This window comes from Poecile atricapillus, chromosome 1, assembly GCF_030490865.1.
Source record: "Poecile atricapillus isolate bPoeAtr1 chromosome 1, bPoeAtr1.hap1, whole genome shotgun sequence".
NCBI classification, from domain to species: Eukaryota; Metazoa; Chordata; class Aves; order Passeriformes; family Paridae; genus Poecile; species Poecile atricapillus.
Genome location: NC_081249.1, coordinates 136,191,007 through 136,215,757, shown reverse-complemented (window position 1 = coordinate 136,215,757; position 24,751 = coordinate 136,191,007). Strand labels below are relative to the sequence as shown.

Here is a 24,751-nt window from a genome sequence, read left to right as displayed (position 1 = left end):
GTGTATAAATAGCGTAAAGTGCTTTGGGATCCTTCAGGATAAAGGAGCCTTATGGGATACAAGAGGATGTTGTTTGACGCAGAAGGAGTTTCCCTTGGTCACACAGTGGGTGCTGGTCTCTGCCTGCCTTCTGGCTCCTGATGGGGACGAGGTGCTTGGAGGGGCTGCTTGTTTCCCTGCTTACCCACTTCTGGGAGCAGGACACTTGGGCTTTCTGCTCTCAGGTTGTGGCTGACTGAATGTTTTGTCAGAGAAGGGCTTTTTGTTTGCTTTGTAGTAAGACCGTGCTAGGGTACAGACACACAGTCCCAGGCACGCTCGATCACTCTTATCTTTCTCTCTTATGCTTTCTTTTTTTAATGGTTGTAAAATTGGTTTTATGCCAAAGTCCTTGTTATTCTCAAGGATCCTGCAGCCAGACATTGCCTCACCCAGTTTGGCTAACCCCCTCATAAAACACTTAATTTGCAGGTATGTGGGTGGTGCTGAACATGTAAATCCTTGCTGAGTTTGAAATTTATGGTTATTGTTATTTATGCTTCAGTAAGTCCCTCCCCTGAGGAGTAAACAGTCTTGAAAATATGAGTGAAAGGGCTAAATGCTCTTCTGTGGAGAGACAGCTCTTGTCTCAAAGAGCAGGTGACTGCTCAGCTGTATTAGGCATGCAGCTTCTCTCTGGATACCTGGCTTTCATCAAAATTAGCAGGAGTTTGGGGGCTACATCACTCTTGAGGGGTCCATTCAAAACACAGCAGCTTGAGCCAGGGCAGAAGAAAGGAGGGATTTGGCAAGCATCCTGAGGGATGACAGCAGGGCTGTCCTGTGCCCGTGGAGATGTTGCCTAGACACAGTGTTGATAGGAGATCCTCCCAGACCCCCAGAATGGGAACTTACCCTGCCTCGGTTCTTTGGAAAAGTGCTCTCCCGGTCAAGAGGCAGGGTCAAGCAGGGCCTGCCAAAGATGTCAAGGAGGAGGGGTTTTGACCAAAATCTGTTCTGTGTGCCTGCCACCCCTTCCCCCCCAAATTTAAATGAGAGTTCCTTAGAAGGAGCTTTTCCTCCTTGGTGGATGTCTGACTTATGTTTTGCATTCTCCCCAGCCCTAGGCACAAGTACTTGGACTTTGCAGCACGTTTCAGCATGCTGAGATGGAAAGCAAAGCATTGAGCTTTGTGTCCTGGGTCAGCTTTCCCCTCTGAAAAGCAAGGAGTGTGAGAGCTGCATGAAGCAGATGAATAAAGGACAGGGCAGTAGGGCTGGTCTTGGAGAGTTTGGGCCCAGCCTCAGGAGGATTCTTAAGAACTATTTCTTGCCTTATAGGTGACTGTGCCTTTTTTTCTCTCCCTAGTTCCTCAGGAAGTTCCTTTATCTGACCTTTAATTAACGAACCCAAGAGCTTTGTTTGACCTGCTTTCCAGTGGCAAAAGAAACAAAATTTTCACTTGTTTCTCTGAAGAGGTGTTTTTGTGGTCTAGAGGCTGTGTAGTAATGTGAATCAACAAGTTTCTGGCTCTTACTGGCATCATTTTTCATAGGGAATGGAAGCAGGGGTGATCTAAGCTGGTTATAAATGAAGATGTGTCATCCATACTGTGCTAGGTAAAGGCCTGCAGGAACACCCTACTTGAACATAATAGAAAGTTTAAATGGCTAGGAATTGTTAAATTTCATCTGCTAATAAAAAAGTACCTTTTTTCCTCTTCCCAGGTGGTTTTCAAATGCTCCAGACAGGTCAGGAAGTATTACTGCTTCCATATCTCTGTATGGGCAATAGATAGGAGCTTAAGCCTTAGGCTTACTTTGTGAAGTAAGTTGGTGACATGATGTAGATCAAAGGATCATTAATTCAGTATCCAAACAGACTAAGGAGGAAGACTTGTTATTCTCTTCCCCTTCCATCCTGCTGCCTGCAGTCCCAGTGGAAACATTTCAGGGAGATTCAGACCTGCCTGCTGTAGGATGAAGGTGAGATGGGTGAAGTTGTGACAGTACAAGTGATTGCAAAAAGTTTGGGACCCTCTCTCTACCTTAGAAAAGCAGGAGATGCTAGTGGCCATTTCCAGTACAGCAGCTTTATGCAGCCTAGCTGCCCCCACAGAAATGACAGGCCAAGGTTAGAGGGATGGAGTGCTAGCAAGGGCCCTCAGCCTGTTGCTCTGCCATGTGCTGGGTACACTGGAGGATAGCTCTAAAAAGATGACATGGCTGACAGCCCAGGTGAAGTGTCTCTGCACTGGTACACTCAGTGTGGGTGACAAACAGGAGGAGCTGGAAGCCACTGTGCTGCTAGAAAGCCACAACCTACTTGCTGTGACTGAATCTTGGTGGGATGAATCCCGTGACTGGACTGTGGCTACATGGCTTCATCAGAAGGGAGAGCTGAGGAAGGAGAGAGGGTGGGCTTGCCCATGACCAGGTTGAAAACTTGTTCACTTCAAGGCATTAACACCAAGAAGGGCTTTGTACTGCACAGAAGGATCTTCCTGAGCTTTCTCATGGAGTTGCTTTCAGGCCTTTTGCACCAGAATGAACTGTCATTTTGTGTACTCAGCCTTGACAGAATTGATAGCAGCATTTACAGGATTCAGCAGTAAATATAAACCTGTGCTGACAGCTTTCTACCAGCAGATGTTCATGGTTCCCACTGCTGCTGTTTAGCTCTTTCCTGTTATCCAGTGCACGCTTTGCAGTTTAATCAAACGCATTCACAAGGTGTATTCTGAAATCATGTGCTCTCTACTTAAAGAATTTGATGGCAAAGCATATAATCATATATTGATTTCAGAATAGTCTTTGGCATAGTTCATGATTCTCTGCATCTCTCTTCTTTTTTCTTTCAGCTTTTTGCTTTCCTAAATCCAGCAGCAGACTAGAGCCAGCAAGAAGAGAGGGGGTGGAAAAAAGCCTTTGAAGAGGACTGAACATTTTCACTGGTGCTGTCACCTGCTTTGGTGGTGAAAGGTCAGTGTCAAGACTGCTGATCCATGTTGGCTATCAATTTGGGGTGGATAATGGCACACAGTGTGAATTTGAGCTCTTTACTTGCAAGCTTTAGAATTCCTCTCCTGGGAAGGCTTTGCTCAAATTACTTTTAGCTGCTTTCTGGCAGGCGATAAGCAGCTGGAGGCCCTTTCTGAGGATGTTCAGTGGGATAGGTAAAGTGTCAGTGGTTATGTTTTCATCTTACAGAGAGGGAACTCAAGAGAGGTCGTGCTTTCAAAGGCTGGAGTTTAGCCTTGATGAAGAATGTCAGTGAGTTTGCTGAAGATTAAAGTTACTGGCCCACACCTGAACTGCACATACCAAGGGAAGGACATCTCCTTTGTTTACTGATGGCTGCCAGGGTTATCTGGCCCAGCTCAGATAGTCTCCAGTGGAGCATTTCCCTGCAGGCCAGTAGTGTGCCTAGTCTCCAGTGGATCATTTCCCTCCAGGCCAGCAGTGTGCCCAGCGATTGCACTTTTGTTACAGCATAGGTGCTGTGGGATTTCCTGCAGCAAGTCTTTCTTGTGTGCTTTGGAAAAGATGTTAGAAGTTCTTTAAGTTGTGGTGTATGAGTTATCTGTGGAATAGTTGTCGCTGATATGTTGGATACCAATTTGCTTGCTATCACTCAAAAATCAATACTTTTAAATAATGATGCTTTTAATGGCCTGGGAGCTGTTCTTTTGCTTTGGTATTGTTTCTTCCCCATCTGTCAGATGCTGCTTTAGGGCAGGTTATGCAGAAAAAGCCTGCAGGCCTGGCTTTCTTTGCTGTTTAATTAAGTGCTGTTACTGTGCAAGTTGAGGCAAATATGCCAAGCAGTGTCTGGGATGACTAAATGAATGTCTATCCAGCAGGACTGTGTGTGTGCATGTCGTATGCTTTCTGTGCTGGGCTGTGTGCCCATGCCTATGTGTGTCTTTGGGTCTGCAAAGAAAAATACAGTGGTGTGGTGTGGAAAACACAGAGCAAGTCCTGCCATTGAAATTTTCTCAGTTGTCTGTGCAGTGCTTGTGTTCCCAGATGCTCAGCACACAGAACTGGAGCCATACTGCTCAGCTTCTGGTGGGTTCTTGTGGTGCAGTTTGTCTTAAGGGTTCAGTCACAGTAGGATGAGAGCCCAAGAAAAGCAGACCATGGAATGGTTTCATGTTTGATGTAATCCCAGTCTTGCCTGGCAGTCATGCACTGTATATTCTTACCGTCCTAGGAGGTTGTGGCTTGCAGTCACACAGGGCAGGATGAGCTCACTCTTCATCTTTTTTATCTTTTTGAGATGTTAGCATAGGTCCCTCCTTGCTTCACTGTTATTCCACTGCTATTCACTGTTACTTGTATACTTCATTATTAGTATCTCTCAATCTCTGATGTATTTGAACCAGCAAGCCTCATAAATTATTGCCAAAGTTGCTTTACCAGGCATTCCTCTCATTATAAGTATGTATTTTACTAATCATAAAAGAGGTCATTCCAGTTCACTGGCTGAAATAGTCTTTGCTGGCAAAAGCACTTTTGAGTCCATGAAATGGTGTTGCTGTCGGGCTTTTGCCAGTTTGCCAGTCACCTGGAGCCTGTCATGCCTCTCAGCTGGCATTCCTCCATCAGCAGAGTTTCTCAGTGCAGATCCTCATAAAATCACTGGGTTTAGAGAAAGATGAGGGTCTTGCACTGAGGAGGAAGACAGAGGCAAGGGTCAAACTGAGGGACTTGCCCCAAGTCTATGCACAAACTCTGCATCAGAGTAGAAAGCTGGATTCAAGCTCTTCAACTCCCAGTTTCTTGAATTGATCTTCAAACTATGGCCCCTCCCTTTCATCTACAGGTTCTGTCTCTTGTTTATTCCTCTTGGCTTAATGCATTTTGTTTTCCCTGGGAAATTATTTCTCTGTCATTTCTGTTGCAGTGTGTATGGCCATGGTAGGAACCTCTTGTTGATTCTTGTGACTTCCATAAAAATACTTCTTTCCATTGTGTGACTAAATTTCACAGCCTGTATTCCTTGATTGCTTGCTGAAATTTAACTTGCTGATGAAGCTACTGTCTGTTGGACTGGACCAAGGAAATTTCATTATGGAAGTACTTTTAGTCTTCTAACCACTTTTTCAGTTAGCAAAGTACTTCCCATTATGAAGCTCATGTTTAATTAATATGTTTTTATGTATTTGTAAATATACCCCTTTGGCAGAGCTTGCCATTTCCTGTTCATCAGAGAGCTCATTTGTAATTATTGATAATGATTCAGAACAGGTTTTTGCTTCAGTGTTTAAAATAGAGCAGAATTATGTGTGTTAATTACTGTTGCTGCTTCTTGTCCGGTTTCAGGAGTGATTCATATCAGTTCAGAGGGTTTGCTATAAGGATGGCTGAAGGCAAGAGACCTTGGTTATGTCAGTGAATTCAGGATGAGATCCCCATATTCATCCTGGTGCTGTGACACTGATCAACACCTCTGTGCTTTTTGGATCCATGAGGCTCAGAGCCTGAAGTGACCCTAATCCTGGGAAGCAGATTGTAGTTTCCCCCCCTCCCATTGCCAGGGTTTCTTGGGAAAAGCATTTCACTCTAGTCTCTGGCCCTCACTTGCTTTCCCTGAAGAGCAGGATAGCTCCATGAAGCTTGACCCTGTCTTTGCAGGTGATGGGAGACAGCAGATCACCCCGTGTGAGTCAAGGAGCACAAACACAATTTCCAAAAAGAGGGCCTAGAGAGCTGCCTTTCCCTGAATAGTTGACTGGGTGAGTCATTAAGCATGCAGAGGCAGCCAGTGCCATCAGCTCTGCTCCTGGCTAGGAGGGATAGATCAAACAGGAGACAGCCCTGATTGCTTTCTGATTCATGGTCTGCCATCCCTGGTGATTCACCCTGCTTTATAAACCTGCAGCTGTTCCCTGCCAGCTTTCTGGAAACAGGCATATCCTCTCCTGCCAGCAGTGAAGCCAGGCTGCCTGAAAGGCCTGGACCCAGTGCTGGGTGGAGCAGGACCTGCAGTCTTGAGGGGGATTTCAGACTGTCTGTCACCTGATGCAAGTGCAGTCTCAGGTGGGCATTTGCCCGGTCCTCACCCTGCACAAGATGGTGCTGTGACTGGGATTTCTGAGCTCCTGGATAAGAAGGAGGGACAAGTTAGTATTCTGTATTAGGGCCAGCATCTGCTCTGTGGCGATATGTACGGGGAGGGAGGGAGGAAGGAAGATAGGTTGGTTGGTTGGTTCCTAAAATCCTCAGGAACAAGAGGGAAGCTGGGCCAAGGAGCCTAAGGACAGAAAGCATGGTTATCATCCCCTGGTCAGTCTCTGCAAGTCTGCAATGCATGTTCCTCACATACAGCCCTGATATTAGAAGGGGTGGGCAAAAGACCTATTCCTGGAAGACATCTCTCAGATCTGGGCTGAAGTACCTGTTCTGAGTTGTGTGGCTGCCTTGCTGCTGCCATTCTTGTTCTGTGGCTTAATGAAGCCTCTGGGAACTGTAAATCTGTCACCTTCCTGAATTTTGTGTTCTTGGGGCATCTTCTCATGGAGAATTTGCAGGCCTGGTCAGTGCATACAGTACCTGCAGCATCCATTCCTTCCCAAAGCCCGGGGCCCTTTTGTGCTGCAATGTGGTAATTATCTGAGCATTGCTGGAGGTTCTGATCTCTTCTGCAGATAACTCTGAAGAGTTGTTCTTGATCTGTGCCACCATCTAAGAGCTGCTTCCTTTGCCAATGAAGCAGCATTCTGCTGCCAACTACAGCTGCCAGATGTTATTCTGGAGAAAAATGTTTTCTTGTGAAATAGTGACAGGGATGGGCATGGGTAGGACTGTTGGCATGTTCACACTCTCGCTTTCCTTGTTAGTTTCATTTGTTAGTTTCTAAAGCATGGGCCTGGCTGGGGTTTATGAGTGTGCTGGCACAAAACACAAGGAAGTAGTTTCCTGCAAATAAAACACAATTATGCTGCAGAATGGGCAACTGCTGTTCCCAGCCTTGATTCATCTGACTCTAAAGCCAGACATTAGAAGTGTGGTGGCAAAGATAATGCTGATAGTCATCTGATGTGCAGCCTGGCTGTGTGTACCTGCTTCTCTCTTTGCTGTCAGGTGTTTTGCCAAGGTAGATGAGTCTGTACTGCATGGCTGGGTGCAGCTGCAGTGGGTCCCTGGAGAGAGCTTGCATCACTTTGTGTGAAATTTTGTAATTTAACTAAGTGTGAACTCCATGCCTCTGGAAATATGTAGAGGCTGTTTGCCTGCCTGCTTCCAGGGAAAGTGCTGGGTTAGGAAAACACTGCACTCTGACATCGGTGAACAATGCTTGCATCATTCCTTGCTGGCTAGTGTGGGAAGAAAGGGATGATTTTTTAATTGTGCAAGTGGTGAGGATATGGTTGCTTCTGGATCCTGCCTCACACAGGTGATGCTGGCAGCGATACTCTGTGCTTTTGTCCTGTCTGCCTGGTCAGGCAGTGGTGAGAATATTTTTTTGAGGGGTTCAGACTTTGCAGGCAGTGAAGTCATGTGGAGCTGTGCTTGCTGCAGACCCACTTCTGAGAAAAGTGCTCCAGGGTGTAGAAAATCTGTAACACTGCACTGGGACTGACTCACAACAAAACCCCATTCCTTACATATCTGCAGGGGCATTTTATGCTGTCAGATCATCTGAAGCCAAGGGTTGTGTTTCTTCCTCTTAGTAGCTGGGACAGTCTCTTAGTGCCTTGGGAAACAGCTAGCCAGTGAGAAGGGTCATGGAAAGTAAGCAGTGAAGAAGAGAATTAATTACTCCAACGGACTGCTGGGGTTCAAAAAGGATAGGACATCTGAATGTATAACAAGTGTGTTCCCAGTTACAGTTTTAAAGATCAAAAATAGCCCAAACTTAGAGAAGGATCTATTTAAGGCACTTGTAACTAATGCCAGTGAGAAAATAATATTCTTTGGAGACAGATTATTCCATAAATATCAGTGACCAAGGTTTCTGTTACCGCCTTCAGAACAGCAGCTACAGGCTGTAGTCAGGAGCCAGACTGGGATTTTCTGGAGAACTGGCCAGGGATTGTGCAAGATCTTGTGTGTAAGTCACCAAATGGATATAAGAACTCCTTATCTGAGCAACCACTGTCCTGTGTCCCTGAAGTCATCTGAATGGCTTGTTCACTGTCTTACTTCAGCAAAAGATTGCAAGTGTTAGATTTTGTAGGAGGAGAGTAGTAATGCTGGTCTTCTGGGAGAAGTGGTGTGATGACTGACTCACTCAAACTTTTCTGGTTTTGTTTTTTTTTTTTTAGGAACTTGGTGAACCTGAAAGATGCGTGAATATACAGAAAAGAAGGAAACATGTGGGACCATCTGTCTGAAGTACCTTCTCTTCATCTTCAACTTCTTTTTCTGGGTAAGAAAACTCAGTCTGTGTCAGAGGCAATGAGATGGCACTGCAGTTTTGGTGTCACGTGCAGAAATCTTGGGCATGATGACATCTTTGGGAAGAAGTGCTGACATCAGCAGGACACAGCCTTTGCCCTGTTGGGTGAAATGTCAACCCCTCAGGCTTGGGTGCCCAGGCTGCAGAAGTTTTGGTATGATACTGTAGCATGTGGCTGTTTCTAGGTCATGTTACCAAATACAGAAAATTACCAGAAGCCTGAAAATAAGCCTTGATTTTTCACCTGGTGTACTTTTTCCAGGAGTCTGAGCGTTCCACTGTCTTGCCATTCCTCTTCTCAGAATGGCAGGGGGAGTGCTGGCTGATGACACACACCTTCTTGCAGCTGATTCACTTCAGAACTTCTTAGAGTCATACTTTCCACCAGGAAAGTTACTGATGACAAAAGATTGTGCTTTACTTTGGTGCATGGGACAGAGCAATGGAGTGTCCAGGTCAGACCTTTAAGGAAAACTATCTGAATTTACCAGAAGCTGCCTAAAACCCTCTGGAAACTGAAGGCTTACAAGGAGAGAGGGGGCTGGTAGGGATGTGTTTGGGTTCTCTGTGTTCACTTGCTACAAGGGTTAGAGTTTAGCCAGCCAGGCTGGTCATACAGATTTGATGTTGCAGTAGTGTCACAGTGCAGCTGGTCTGGACTGGACAGGGTGGGTCTAGCCATAATGTGGATCTGGTCTAGCCATAACACAAATCTAATTTTTAGCTAGCCTAATTCATGTCTGAACCACTGCACACCACTGGCCAGGATGCTGGGCAGGGAGAGAAGTATCAGCCAATGGCTGTCTAGCCTGGGAAATTTGAATTGAGTATTTAAGTGAGTTCTGAATAATAAATGAGGCTGTTTGTCTCAAGAGCACCTGGAGCACCAGTCGTGGATTCTTTGTCTCCCCACCCATGACCAACATGTTACAATTTGACATGTTTTATTTGCCCAAAACCCAGTGTGGAAACATTAGGGAAGACTCTGGTCTGCGTATGAACTGCTGACAGACATAGATGGTTTAGATAGCTTCCATCTCAGGCTGCCTGGGGTGCTGAGCTGGGTGCCTTGAAGCTCAGGACCTGCTCCAGTCCCAGTGAGTCCATCCTTTAATGTGGATCATCTTTGGCTAGCTGCTGGAGCTGTGGTACATCCTGCTGTCCCTGTCCAGTTGCTCTGGGAGGTGAGGAAGTTCATGCCTCAAACACCCTTCATTTGCTTGCTTCTCTCTCTCCCCAGCTGGCTGGTGGGGCTGTGATGGCAGTGGGCATCTGGACCCTGGCTGAGAAGAGTGACTACATCAGCCTGCTCTCCTCCAGCACATACTCTGCAACTGCTTACATCCTGGTGGTGGCTGGGGTGGTGGTCATGGTCACTGGCATCCTTGGGTGCTGTGCCACCTTCAAAGAGCGGCGGAATTTGCTAAGAGTGGTGAGTTCTGCTTGTTTGTTTTATTTGGGGGAAGCATCTTGGTTGTGTTGTGCACCAGCCTCATGTGTTTGTCATAGAGCAAATATCACTAAGGTCTCTAGCTCCTGACAGCAGTGCTGTCCATGTCCCAGGGGACAGGTTTTACTGCAGAGCATTTTCTTTCATCCACGCAAAGAATGTGCTGCATGGTTCAAGAGTAAAAAGTGTAGATGTAATACCTATGCTTTGTGTGAGAACATCTGTTTGAAAATATTCAAAACAAAATCTTGTAGCTTTAGTCTCATCTTTCTTCCTTGCCCATTCTATATTCTGTTTGGGAAAATAGAAAGAGGGAGGAAAATATGAGAGACCTGTAACAAAACTAGCTTTTAATGACATTAGGTTCAAGCCAGATTAATATACTTTTTCACTTGGTTGTCAAAGATCAGAACATTTTCAATATTTTCTTCAGTTGCAAAACAATTACTTCAGTCTTGCTTCCACAAAAAAGAGCCATGCTGTTTTGATAATCTCCTGCTTCTTTTACAGCTTTCTCTATATTACTTCTTGAGCTCCCTGCTCACCCACCTACACTGAAGTTTTTTACCAGCCATGAGGTTTCTAATTTGCTTGCTCCTTCTCAAATCTGCCTTTCAGTCTGGAGTGTGGCAGCAGTCCGTTTTAGTGTCTGGGCTGCAGTGCTGAGCGCAGTGACTAAAATAACAATCAGTGGCTCCATGCTTTCACAGGTACAGAAAAAGATACTTCAGCCACCAGCTCCTCCTTTTGCATATCCTCGTTTACCTGACCAACCCCATTTCTCCTCTTTAGTTTGGATAGAGGAGCAGAAATACGAGTTGTGAGCAAGCCTGATGCTTCACTGCTGTGCAGATCTGATAATCCCTCTGAGAGGCAGAGTAAGGCAGGGAGGGACAATAAATACAGAGGGAGACACAGTGAGTGCATTGCTGATGCTTGTTCAGTGGGCTCTTGGTCTGTAGCAGTTGGTTTTGGCCTTGCTTCACTGACTCTCCATGCCAAAGAGATCTCCCTTTGTCTTTTCCCTCAGCCAGAAGCTACGTATAAAAATCCAGTGGGGTTTTCTTTGTTATTCTGCCATAGAAAACTAATAATTGTCTCTTGGGAATAAAAGGTCACTCTGTCTCCTTACACCACGCGTCCTTTCGGAGTGGCTGGTTGTGACAGACCTATTGTCTCATCTTGCTTATGCTCTGCTTTGGTTGCCCTGAGTAATCTGAGACAGGGCTGTGCTTGCCAGGGCTGGGTGAGCCTGGCTGGGGTCCTCTGCCAGCTCTGAGCTCAGACAGTAATCCTGACAGCTTCACAGTCACCCCCAGGGCTGTGCCAGCCGGTCCCACTTTCCCTCTGAACAAGAGACCCATGTAAATATGGGAGGGAGCAGAATAAGCAGCACAGAGCTCTGCTCTCCCCAGTGCTGTCTTGGTGCTTTTAAAAATCAACTACTGACAGCTTTGGATGCTGATTGTAAAATGCATATCTGGTTTTTAGTTTTTCTCTTGAAATGTTGGGAAGCTGTGAATTTTTTTTCTGCCTTATATGTAACTGTGTTTTATGATCCCACTTCAAGGCTTTTCATAGTATTTCATTGCTCATCACTCACAGCTGTGCTACTTTTTTGTCATTTCTTACTGGCCTTCCTTAACCATGTGCTGTGCTGAGGCTTGGGCAGCAGAGGTGGAATTTCTATGGTTCCTTGAGCAGGCAAGGCAGTGGATCTGCAGCCTGGCTGGCTGTGATGCTGCAATCCAGCTCTTTACAAGGACACAGACCGCTATTATATGATACTTCAGTCAAAATGCAACAGGAGTCCCAGGGAAAGACATGTCAAATAGGAGACCTTGCTTATAAAGAGAGAAGGTGACTTTCTTCAGGCCTCTCCCCTCACACACTGCCTTTTCTAGTCAGCTACGTTGGACAGGGAGAATGGAGCACACATGGGTTAGGATTTCTGTTCCTGCTGCATTTCAGCCTGGAACCCTCCCACTGAAGTGAGGTTGTTGATTTAGGAGTATCATTGCTATCTATCTCTTTTTCAGGTAGTAGAAAGATGTCTCCAGATAATTATTTGGGTTATAAGTGGGTTGAACCATTTTTTGTGTTATTCAGATAAAACACAACACTTGGTACCTCCCTCAAAACTGGATGGAAGCAATTTAGACTCTGTAGGTCTTGAGGAGACACCCAATAGCCCTGACTCTGCCTTGGAGCCAGAGCCAGGGTAAATTTTGCTTAGAGCCCACCCAGGTCCAGATGTGTTTGCTAGAGAGCTTCTGGTGATCACACATTTCTGACTTGTCTGTAAGGACAAGTAGGGCATGTCCTTACAGTTCCATGCCAGAGCTGGCCTCCTCCTCCCATAGCAGACCTCTAAGAAAGCCCTGCAGCTACAGCTGAGGATGAGGGAGAGCAGCCCTGAGCTCTGTGTGTGTCCAGAGTGAAAGCTGCTGCTCCCCTATATCAACATGATACTTAGAAGTGGCCCTGAGGGAACGATGAGGGTAAGATAATGGTGGAGTGTAACAGCAGGGACAGGTTGGGTTCATGGGTGGTAGATGCACTAACTTCCCTCACAAGGTTTTACTTGTGACTCAGATTTGTTAAGGTCTGCTGGATACGTGTTTGTTTCTATCCATTGTAAGCCAGCAGAGTGAGCAGAGATCTTGTGGTGACATAGCTTTAGCTCTACCTGAATGCATCTGACATCACACAGAGCAAGGAAAAATAAATAAGCTTTCCAGTCCATTGGTTGTTCTCAGCATCCTGCCATCCTCCTGCCCCTCCTTGGCAGAGAAATGATGTCAGGTCAGTTAAGGCATAAGAAGGTCCCAACAAAAGAGAGCCAGCTGTTGTGTCAAGGCCTGCAAACCCTTTCTTGTCCCTTTTCAATCTCCTGGGAGTGCTGGGAGCAGCCTTTAGCTATCCTGCACTCCAGTGGGTGACTCATTGCCCTGGGATGAATGGGTACCTTGTACAGGCGGCTGCAGAGACGGTCGGATCGCTGCGGGGGAGAGCCTGGGGTGGGGGAGTGAAAGGCCGAGATTGTGCGCTCAGATTAAAGCCCGGTTTGCAGATAAAACCCAGCTGTCCTTCCCTTGCAGCTGCTGAAGCCCAGCAGGGGTGAAACAGGAAGCCTGAGTGTTTGTGTCATTTTCACTCCTGCAGAAGGCGCTGGGAAATACTTAGTGAAAAGAGTACACGGTGGGGATTACACAGAAGGCATCCTTGCTGTGTCCAAGTCTTCACTGTCCTTTTTTGTGCAGGTTTGATGTCGAGTTACATTTGTAGGGAGCCATTTGCTTAATCTCTTGGTCATAGACCTTTCTTAAGGTTGAGGGTAAATCAGAAAATGGGAAATATTTTGTTTGTTCTGTCCTGGAGAAGCCGGCTCTTACAGGAACTTAGCTTGAGTCCTTATTTTGGGTGGAACTGGGGTCTCTCCAGCTTTATCTAGAGAAAGATTAATTTAATAGCAGTCACAGAACAGCGTGGATCTGTAAAGAAACTGTTAATTGCTGACCATGAGCAAGGCAGGGGCTGTTTGTCAGGAGACGGGTCCTCCCTGAAAAGCTGTCTTGGACCCTAAGCAGAAAGTGGACGCATCATCCTGGTTCTTCAGGCCTGCCTAGTCCTTTTAATCCACTGCACATACTCCTCGTGGGTTTGGCTTTCTTACTTGCTTGTGAATAGAACAGGACTCCCAAACAGTTTTCTGTACTGCCCATTTGATTCTCTTAGTGGTAAGCAGGGCTTACCCTTTTCACTTCATTGCCACTAAGTCCTTTTAAGAAATATTCATGTTCTCCTATTAGTCTTCTAAGAGTTCTCCTCACTTTGGTTTTGAGATGCTGAGCTTTTCCATCTTGATCCCAGCTCAGGAGCACACAGACCCAGCGATGACTGTGAATCAGTGCTGAAGTCCATCCACTTCAACAGTGCCCCTCAGCCTATGGCTGAGCCCTGCAGGAGTCACTGGGAGCACAAATGATGCTTTATGCTTAGCTGCTGTGCTGTGTATTTGGTGAAATGGGCCCTGTGTGGCTTTATTGAATCATCTTTATAACATACGTTGCTCCTTAGTAACTTGGTGAAATGCCCTAAACAATGTCAAAACAAGCAAAAGTTTAATTTTTTTTTGTATTGATGTCAGAATCAGATATTTTCTATGATACTGAGTAGTCATTAGGTTATCTAGCAACCACTTTCTTTTGTACAGTGATATTATCTTGGTTGCCTGCACTTTTCCATTCTCTATATCCCTCTGGCTCTATGAGTTAAACTTGTGCTTGCTGCTGCTTGTCTTCAGTTGTTCTGTGGTTTGGTGTTTTTTTATTAATCTGGGGGATTGTTCCTTTCCTACCCTATTGGAGTCTTAATCCCAGCCCCTGCTTTTGAACACTGCTGCAGAAAAGCATTGGTGAAGACAGAGTCAGGCATTTTAACAGGTGAAGAAAAGCTGCTGCTTGGCATCTCCTTATGTTCAGTTCTAATGTCTTTTTCCCTATATTTTACAGTACTTCATATTGTTGCTATGCATCTTTCTCCTGGAGATCATTGCAGGAATCCTGGCCTATATCTACTACCAACAGGTGAGTGGACATTAGTCCTTGGAGACTCAAACAAGGGAGAGAGAACAGCTTGGTATCATCCCATTTTCCAGCCAAAATTTGTCATGTATGCTTGGGACATAGGTCTGTGGTTCACCTACTCACTCCCCTCCATATACAAAAGACCTTGGATTATTTATTGCTTTTGACAAAGTGGTGGTCATTACTCCAAGGGGCTGCTCAGCCCTGCTGCTCAGCTCCTTCCTGTAGTGCACTTTGTGCCCTGTTTTTCTGTAGACCCTTGTGGAAGACAGTTTTTGAGGCTGTGTAGATCTAGGATCTCTGCTAACAGCCTTCAAGGCACAGCGCAAGCAACTGAAACCACGTGAGTGCCACTGTAGTGTGTTCAGGACATAGTTCCTGCTGCCTCCAGGAAAGGTAATGAGTGGACCAGCTGAGAGGTCCTTTCAGGTCAAGAACTTTTTGAGAGCTTTACTTAAGCAGTACAGCTGAGGGGCTGCAGAAACAGGACAGGCTCACAACAGCTGCAGGTCTGGCTTGGCACTTCTTGCAGTTGCTGAGAGCAGAGCTTAATTCATCACTTCGCTTTCAAAGGGAGTTTAACCACCAAGGCACAAAAAGCCTGCAAAGTTGCTCTCATGTCTGGAAATTGATTGGAAGTGGCAAATTAGGATTGTTATCAAATGGCTGTCTGAAAAGCATCTGAACATCCCATCTTGTTGACTTCATTGCCAGGACTCCTTGCCATTCCATTTTCTCTTGGACCTTCTGTGCTTTGCCTTGGATGGGCACTGGTGGTTTGCAAGGAGCCAAAGAACTGTGCTGGCTCCTGCCAGGAGGGATCTGGGGTATGAATATGCATATTTAACAGGAAAAGATCAATCCTGGCAGGCATGGCAGGGAGCCAGGATCTGTCCATCCATCTGTGCAAAGGCATGAGGTTCATATGTGACAATAGATGAAGAGGAGCTGATCCCTGGGTTGAAATAAGGGACAGCATATTCAGAACTGTACCCTTGCGTGCTTTAGATCATTTGAGTGCATCTCTGATCAACAGCTGCACATCCCTTTGTCCTCTGGCTGATAAATCCAGCTTCTCTCTTGGTTGCAGGCTGCTTGTTCTGTTTGCCACCTTTTTATTTCAGCCCTTGCTTTGGTATCTAAGGTTTGCATGTGCGTGTCTAAACTGGTTCTTTATCTCTGTTCCATGCTGCAGTACTTCCCCGTGAGCCTGCAGGTAACTGCTTTTCTCCCAAGTAATAATTCTGCTAATGGACTCTGCTCTTTATTTGCTTCTGCCTTCTAGTTGCTGAACCTTTTCTTTTCTTTATATTATGCTAATTTGCATTTCCATAGAACTTCCCAGCCCAAGATCTCAAAACATTTTGCAAATATTAATGAAGGGGACCTCATATCATCTCTTGGGAGGTAGGTGTTGTCCCCATCTGACACATGGGATTTGAGAAAGCAGTGTTTCAAAGGGAGAATAAACACCAGACTGTATTTTCCACAGTTTAACATAACCAGATGTTTGACCTCTCATTTACTACTTATTATGTGGAATAAAAGGTATATAAAGAGGTTGCTCAGCTGTTCATTCCATTGACCCCATCTAAAATGCATGTTGCCATTGTTTATTGGTATAGGAAACCTGGAATTTCAAAGGTGTTGGACTAAAAGCAGTGTTGCTGCATGAACCAGTATGAAAAAAACAAAAAGAGATGCAACCAGGATAACAAAAAAAAAGGATGTGGCTCTTTGGCTGTCACCAAAGGGTGAGAAGAATTCGGCTAGGTTAAAAGAGTCTCCATAGGAATAAGTGTTTGAATCCAATCACTTGAACATGCCAGTGGTTTATGATGATGCTTTCAGAAATTCTGCTCTTGCAAAATCAGACTTTGTCTCTCTATTAGCAAGAAAGGCCTTGCAGTGATTTTTGCAATCACACAATCCCCTCCTGTGGCATCCTTTTTCAAGATGATACAAGAGCTTTTTGGTCTATATGGATTCAGTCCATCATGCCAAGTACTCTGACTTCTTCCTGCTACTGGACAGAGTGATTAGTATTTTTCACAAAAATAGAGTTTTTAGTATTTTTTTAAAGGCTTTAGAGGAAGACTATGGTCTCACAGGCATATTCACGTTTAAGCAGGCACACTTTTGTATTCCCTTTCATTGCAGGCATGTCTTGGCAATCTTAAATATTCAAGGTGAGAAGCCATGTGGGGATGTGTAACACAGGTTAAAATTTGATCCCAAAGTACCTCCCTGCAGTTATTAAAACAGAGGCCTGATCTGTAATCATTTGGAAATAAGTCTGTCCAGTCCAGCCTTGGAAGATGATCTTGAAGGAAGCTGTAGCATCCACTAGGTCCTCCTCTTGCAGCACAGGCAGTGGAATGCATGCAGGGGTTTCTGAGGAGTGAGTTTGCCTTGTGATTTTATCCCATTTGTCTCTTCCATTTAGCTGAGCCTGGAGCTGAAGCAAAATTTGAAGAACACCATGACCCAGAAGTACCGGAAGGAGGGAGAAGAAAGTGTTACCAGTGCAGTGGACAAACTGCAGCAGGAGGTGGGTGTCTCTGGAGGCAGAGAGAGTTAATGCAACTTCAGGGCTTAAAACCAAGCACACAAAAGGCATCTCTTGACGTCCAGCCTGCAGGTATTTCTTCTGTATGCTGAGTGTATGTTCTGATTCAAGACAAAGCTGGGTGAGGTGCAGGGCCTGAGCCAAGCAACTGGCAGAATTGCATGACCAATAGCACTGGGGAAATGATATCTGAACTGCTCTTCGTGAACTGGAGCTGCCAAGTCACTCTGACAGCTGCTTCTACTTTCCCAGTTCAAAGCTTTGGAGAAATGGCTGACATTTTTCATTAAGCTTTTCAGTACTCTAGAGAGCAAGATGTAATGAAAGAAGAGCTCTCCTGCCACTGTTTCTTGCTGTGCCTGGCTCAGGGGTGGTTCAGGTTAGGGCTGCCACAGTTCTGACACGTTTTCCCACAGAAAAGGCCCTTGTGCATAGGCATTTTCAAAGCACAGGGACTACTCTTTGCATAGTGCCATAGCAGGTGCATTTGTGATGGTAACTGGTAATTAAACTTATCCTGTTGCCATCATTAACACGCAGTTATGAGCTGAGGCAGCTGCAGGTGCACTCTGGTTACAGTTTGTCCCAGCAGTAAACAAAAGTCACAGCTGCTGAAGGATGGATCAACTTGATATTTAAATGGCCATTTGGGGAACTCTTAACACAAAAATAACAAATAATTATATAAAAACCAAGCCCACGAGATGGCTGGAGTGTCTCCAAAGGAGTGTAAAGCTCAGGGCTTGGTGTAGGAGGCTGGAGGGAGAAGAAGGGTGCAGTGCCCACAGGCTCAGCCTTTGCCCTCTGTGTGTGCAGTTCAAGTGCTGTGGGAGCAACAACTACACGGACTGGGCCGACAGCGTGTGGATCAAATCTTCAGAGGCCAGTGGGAGGAAAGTCCCAGACAGCTGCTGTAAGACCATCACTGACCTGTGTGGCAGAAGGGACCATCCTTCCAACATCTACAAGGAGGTAAAGAGCAGAAGGGCTTCAGAGGCACCTGTCACTAAGTGTGCAAAGGAGGTGGGCAGGGAGTGATGGTGTTGGGTTATTACTGCAAACTGTCAGTAGGCTTCAAAGTCAGTAGCATTCCTGAGAATGTAGAATTCAGTTCTTTAGCTGAGTGTTCAGCTCTGTAGGCTGTTGTTTAATATGTAGACCTACAGGAAAATAATTAAGTTTGTTACCACTGGGTACATTAGTTATGGTGGGAAGCAAGAGAGGTTGTTGGTTCTGGCAAGAGATTTGGATGCAAATCTTACATTGGACACAACTTCCTGTGGCTGGAATCACTCCATGAGGTGCAAATGGAGCTACTTCTGGTCCTTGATAGACAGTTGTGAGGCAGAGGCAGACAGAGCTGGCTTTCCAGGTTCACACTAAAACTCACTGCTGTAACAAATAGCAGTGGGAAGAATTTACTTTTAAGAGGCTTCAGTTATGTTAGGGTTGTTGGTACTGGATGCACTTAGCAGCATTTCCTTGGCCTTTTGGTCTCACAGGAGTAAACATCCCTTCCAGGTGGGAGCTAGGCAGTGAGTGAGGAAATCTTTCTCCCATATACCTGAGAGAAGAATGGCACTCTGTGTGCGATATGGTCAGTTCTGCATTTCTCCTGAACTTCCAGCAGCCACCTTGGGTATATTCAGAGGTTCTTGAGCCAGTTGGTCCTGAGCAATACCAGGCATGATGCAGTTCACATCATCTGGTTGGTTTTCCAGAGATATTGGGGGAAGAGATTGCCCACAGACACCACTTTATCAAGTGCTGCTTTCAAGGGTCACAAACACTGGATTAAAGTGGACAAGAGGTTAAAATGAAGCTGATTTTCCATGTTCTTCCTTTCACCCTGCAGAGTGGTTGCATTACCAAGCTGGAAAACTTCATTCAAGAGCATCTGAAAATTATCGGGGCAGTGGGCATCAGCATTGCTTGTGTGCAGGTAAAAAGGGCTGAGAGGAGTTTTGGGGTGTTGGGCAGAAATTGAAGGAACTCCTGAGCTGAGGGATGGAAAAAAGATGTTTTATTGCTCTTCCCTGCGTGGCAATGAGAAGTTACCAGGTACTTCGGCGACCCAAGGATTCACCAGGTCCAAAGCAAAAGCATTTGTGCCAGTCTGGTGAATTCCCCGCGTATCCTGCAGGGCCGGGGAGGACTTGTGCTCCGGGACTATGGGAGGCCATGCCTCGGCAGCCCGAGGAAGCCCTCCTGTGGCTGTGTCCCGAAACTGCCCGCCACGCAGCAGGGACATTCCCACCCGGGATCCTAAGGATTATCTCAAGTTATCCAGAATTTTTCTTTCAGCTGTGTCATGTTGAGGAATAGCTCTGTGGGTCTAAGATGATTTGTGAGAGGGTGATGAATAAAGGTGTAGCATGTGAATGTCTTGCATTCTCATTTTAAGAGAGGAAGGCACAGGATATTGTTTTTTCATGATGCAGATGTGTCTGGGAATTCCTCATCTTCCCTTTTGTTTTGGCAAGCAGCCACATTAGACCTCAGGAAGCTACTGGTGGTTAATTACAAGGATTAGCACAGATTGTTTTTTCCTGCTGCCTATTGCAAGCTGGAGTGTGTTATCCCTAGGCAGGAGCTGGCTGACAGTCCAGTGTGGGTCTGAACTGTTAGTTTGCAAGTTGCTGACTGCACTGCATCCATTCTGTGGTTTTCATGTATTTCTTTCTTCCCTTTACACTGTAGATCTTTGGGATGATTTTCACCTGCTGCTTGTACAAGAGTTTAAAGTCAGAACCATATTAATAGCTGTGAGAGCTCTGTCGCTCCCCCTCTGCCACTTCCCTTAGCACCTGCCAACCTGACCACCCTCCACCACCACCACCACCAAAGTGTCTGCAACTTGAGGACTTGGCTCTGTAATTGAATGCCTTCAGAACCACACACTGCCTTACCTGCCCCTCTGGGGAAAGTCACCCTCCTTCTGTGTACAAGGCAGCTGTGGGTTCAGCGGGTCCTCTTCAGTGTCAAGAAACAAAAGAGCTGTGGATCTTCTGCTAGAAGCTTTAGCACAACAGTCCCTTGATATAACTACAAAGCAAGATTTATCCAAGGCCGTTTCCCTTGAGGCTTTTCCCAAGCCAACATGAAGCTATCAGGATGCTGTACAAGAGTCATGGTTTGCTCTCCTGAGAAGTGACTTCTCAGCAGTACTGGGCATTGACTGTGAGGACAGATGATGGTTCTGCACTGAGCTGCAGCCAGAGCTGAGTTTCTCCTACATGGAAGATTTCTCTCTCTCCCTCCTCCCAAGTGTGCACCAATGTCCTAACACAGCTGTTCTTCACCAGAGAGGATGCCTGCCTGCTTACTGGGGGCAGGAGCTATGTGCCAAGCCAACTGGGAGCACAACTTGGTGCAGCTGAAGTCGAGGTGTGACACGCATATTGCCAAGATGTTGTGGGTGCCTTAGGATTTCTCAGAAGTTCTTGCTCCTCTTCCATGAAGTCTCCTCCAACGCAGTGCCATTCGGAGCCACAAGAGGCCTTTTGCTTCCCAGCAGCTCTGGAGCAAAGATGATGGACTGCCTTTTTTTGGGTCTAGTCTGTTTTATTGACTGGTTTCCAGCATGAATGAGGACTCTTCCTTTCACTTCCCTATCTCCTGATGAGGTTTGGTGAAGAACTGGTCTTTGTGTGGGTCTCCCATATCTTGCTACCCTTTGGCCTGCTCAGTTAGTGGAAATACCTTTTTCATCTGTTACATGTTGAAAGGTTCCCTTGGTTTGATTTTTCTTACTAAAACCTCTGGGTTTGCTTCCCTTGGCAGGAAATTGATATATACCAGTGTTTTTCAGCCTCCAAAGAGCTTATTAATTTTTTAACAAATTAAGCTGAAGGTTTTCTGGCTTTGTCTGGAAGCTCACCTTACTGATTACTGCCAAGAAAGTCAGGAGAGTCAGTTTCAACCAGTTGCCCCAGTGTAGTTGGTAAATTGGCAGTGCTGGGTGAGCTGTTCGCTGCTGAGGAACAGGTTTTAATTAAATATTGTCTCTGCATTGGGATCCTGGATACATCCAGGACAGAGACATTGCCATGGACTTGGTGCCAGCAGGATCATAGCCTGGATTCACAGGATGTCTTGTTCCCTCCTTCCTGCTATGCCTGTTACACTCATGAAGCAGCAGAAAGGGGAGTGTGGTGTTTCTGAGCAGTGAAGACAAGCTCAGACCTTCATAAATAAATTTCATCCCTCTTCTGGCCTTTCAGCAGTGCTGGCTGAGCCCTGTCCCTGGCAGGAGGCAGCCAACATAAGCAGAATCAACCAGACCAGTAAAGGGTCTTGCAGCATCGTGGGGGTTTTGGTTCACAGAGCAGAAATCGTGGACTGGAGCTAAAGAGTGACATATTAAAATTCAGAGCAGGTCAATCTGAAACTCCTCCATTATCAGTCCTAAGAAATAATCCTCAACTAATGCAGAAAGAGAGGTGGAGGAACTGAGGTGTATCCTTGGTTCTACAACAGTAAGAAGGAGAGGAAAGACATCTAAATTATTCTGTAATGATCTAAAGGAGAAATCTCTAAATTATTTCTTGTTTTATAGTAAAGTTCCTTAACAAGTATTGACTACTAACTAAGAGGAAAATATTGAGCATGTTGCTTGAAGCAATATTTCTGATTTCTTAAGCATATCTTCATAGCTGCCTTTGCCCATTCCCTTCAAACACATTCTACAGGGTTGGGAGAGGCCAGGAAGAATGAGACATAAACAGTAAGTTGGCTTGTTGTTAAAAAAAACAGAGTTGTTTTATACTTTTTCTCTGTGTAACAATATTCATGGCTTTTGGTTTTTTTTAACCCAGTTTAAGTTGCTGGCCAATAGAAAAATAAAGCTTAAGTCTCTGTACTGAGTGTGTGTGGCACAACTGATGAGCCAGGTGAGTTCTCTGCCTTGCTCGGATCCTGCTGCTGAGGAGCCAACTCCAAGAAGATGAATGGAGGGACCAGGCAGGGAAGGAAACTGGGGGAGAGGCTGCTTCACATCCTTGCTCTTGCCAGCCTGGTTATGGTGAGCTGCTGTGGGGTGCTGCAGGCTGCTCCCCGCTGAGAGCTCAGGGTGCAGAACCTCAGGTCACAGGGGTTACTGGAGGGCATTTGAGGCTCTGATCATTGATGAAGGGGTCAAATGAGAACACAGGGGTTAATTATTTTGAGCTTGGGCCTAATCAGAAGGGGCAGTTTGGGGTAATGGATCAAAACCCACCCGTGCAGTCCAGCAGAGCCTAAGACCTCAGGGTCACCCAGTGGCGTCACCCATCATTTGCCCTCTGTCCCGTCAGGGTAGTGACAAGGGTGGTTATTAGCTTTATTTATATTTATTATTAATTAGTAGTATTCATTTATTTTATTAGTGCTTATTACAATCTCCTGTAAGCATTAGCATTTTTAGTGTTGGTATTAGCTATTAATACAATTAAAAAAAGTTCTATTGTTGGGATCTATTAAATTCTATTTACCGTATTATGTTCTAGGATGCAGTGGCATAATCTTGCAACCTAAAACTATGATTATTCATTAGAATGAATAGCAGATTTATTACTATTGGTAGTTATTAGTGTATTATTAGCTTCCACAGGGGTATAAATGTGTCCTCTTGGAACCTGCATGGGATTTGGACCTGACCAGGGGCAGATCAGAAAGCGGGAGCAGACCAATGCGGTTTTCCATCGTGAGCCTGGGGCTGTAGGGTGGGGGTGCCCGGTGCTGGCGCTGTCCCCGCCCGCGGCCGCGCGGTGGCGATGGGGACACGGCGGTGTCCCAGCCCCGGGAATGCCGCACGGGAAGGGAGCGCCGCGCCTTCCAGCCCCAGCGATGGCCCCGGTTCTCCGGCGGCAGCAGCGGGCTGCTCACGCAGGACAGGCTGACAGCTGGACCTGGCCTGCCCTCGGCTCTGAGCTGAGGTTTTGAGTTTGCCTGTGCAGGGCAGACACACACGGCTGGCTCGGGAGTGGCCGCTGCCAGTGCCCCGCTGCGGGGCTGCTCTGCATTCCCGGGATGCACGGGTAGGACAGCAATGTGACACTGTACGCTTATGGGACCTCCTCCCAAGCACCATTTCCAGAAGTGAGGTGAAGGTGGAGCAAAACGGAGAAGGAAGGGCTGTCCTGTTCCCCTGTGTCCTTAGGAGTGCAGTGTGGCCAGAGCCACCCTCTCCCACCCCCAGAGGGGAATTAACACCCTTTCTGCAATACTGTCGTGGTGTGTCTGTGACGTCTGGAGCAGTTTCTAAGCATGAAACTATTGCTTTAAAGCGACTTCTCTTTCTCTTTGGAAGGGCTTCTGCAGTGTTCGTGATCAAGGTGCAGCTGCCATTTTACAGCATCCCCACTGCCTCAGCTCTCTTGGGTGCTTCCCCCTCTCTTGAGACAGCAGCACAGGCTTGTCTCACCTTGGACCTGGAGATTTCGGCCGTGCTAATTGCCCTTTGCAGCGCTTAGCCCAGGGTCTGCGCTCCTGGGGTGGCCAGGTGGGTCAGCACGGTTTGCTCAGGAGTAAAAGGGAGAACAGCTGTAGTCGTAAGCAGTTTCTGCAAGAGTCCAGCTTTGGGCAGTCAGTGTTTTCAACAGGTTTCAAACAAGATGAGTATGTTACACCCCCCTGCAAGGCTGCTTCTAACCGCGAACAGTTCACAGACATGCCCTTTCTTCTCCTGCCATTTAACTGGGGGGAATTTTTCTCCCTAGGGAGGCCTTGGTGCCCCTTTCTTTTGCCATTTATGAAGCCTCCTTTCAGTGGTGATTGTAATGTCCTTGTTTTCCTGGGCTGGGACTGAGCACGGCTGCAGCAGTGGAGAGAAAATCACGGCTCAGGCAGTGATACTCTCCTCCCTGGTGAGATAGGACAAATAACAGCCTGCTTGGGAAAGGCTAAGGGGAATGCTCTCTCCTTTCCCAGCTGGCCACGGAGGCAAGGGGAAGCAGATTCATGTGGTGCTTTCAAAGATGACAAATTCCTTGTGGGGAGGCAGCGTAGTGCTCTCAGACGAGCTGTAATCATATCATATGAGCAGCAAGGATGCTGATGCCCCCCCAAATGCATTCAGTGACTCATTCCAGCATCATTCCAAGTGCACCATTCTGGGGTTCTGAAGTCCTCTTAATGCTCCGCAAAGGAGGCTGCTCCTGTGTTCCGGCTGCTGGTGTTAGCAGAAAGGAAGCTGCAGGGGCCGAGGCCATCAGGATCAGTAGCTTTCTGTCTTCTGATTATGCTCCTTTCTGCAAAAATGAGCTGCTGAGCATAAAGCATTTCCAGGTTTCATTTTTCTGTGTAGTGATCTGTGTTGCTGACAAGAGAAGAGCAGTTTCTACCCACATGGACTGTAGGGAGAGCCCCGTGCCCTGGCAGGCCTGATCCTGGCATCGGCTGCTCTGTCCCTGCACTGGGACAGCAACAGCCAACCCTGCCCCCCTGCAGTCCCAGATGTGACTTTGACAGCTGTGACATGTGTCCCTGGCAGCCATGGGGGCAGCGTGAGGGTCACACTGAGCCCCTTGCACCCCTGGGGTCAGAGACAACCAAAGCAGGCACTGACACTGGAGTGCAGAGGTGTGGGGTGATGCTTTATAGCTTTGACCCTATCTGTGTGTATCTGCATCTCTAGATCTCCTGCCACACTGGAGGATTTCCATTGCACACCAAAACCCTTACAGGTGAGGTTTGTATTTCTTATTTTGCCCAGAAAGGCTGGAACCCCTTTATCCCAGAAGTCTGACACCAGAAAAATGTGCTTGATCCTTCCAGAG

The 24,751-nt window shown here is 46.5% G+C and overlaps 1 protein-coding gene across 4 annotated transcripts in view; it reads left to right on the top strand.

Annotated features, from left to right (window-relative positions):
* Positions 1-21,852, top strand: part of CD151 (CD151 molecule (Raph blood group)) — a 32,452-nt gene extending 10,600 nt beyond the window's left edge. For 3 of the 4 annotated variants that reach the window (XM_058852164.1, XM_058852173.1, XM_058852155.1), the window contains 8 exons: positions 2,841-2,961; positions 8,253-8,356; positions 9,627-9,818; positions 14,351-14,425; positions 16,872-16,976; positions 17,811-17,966; positions 18,850-18,936; positions 19,695-21,852. In XM_058852164.1, coding sequence (XP_058708147.1) covers positions 8,273-8,356; positions 9,627-9,818; positions 14,351-14,425; positions 16,872-16,976; positions 17,811-17,966; positions 18,850-18,936; positions 19,695-19,754 — 759 coding nt within the window. In that variant the 5' untranslated portion in view covers positions 2,841-2,961; positions 8,253-8,272 and the 3' untranslated portion in view covers positions 19,755-21,852. The remainder of the gene's footprint in view (positions 1-2,840; positions 2,962-8,252; positions 8,357-9,626; positions 9,819-14,350; positions 14,426-16,871; positions 16,977-17,810; positions 17,967-18,849; positions 18,937-19,694) is intronic. The other variant, XM_058852183.1, reaches the window with a different exon arrangement.
* The last annotated feature ends 2,899 nt before the right edge of the window (positions 21,853-24,751 follow it).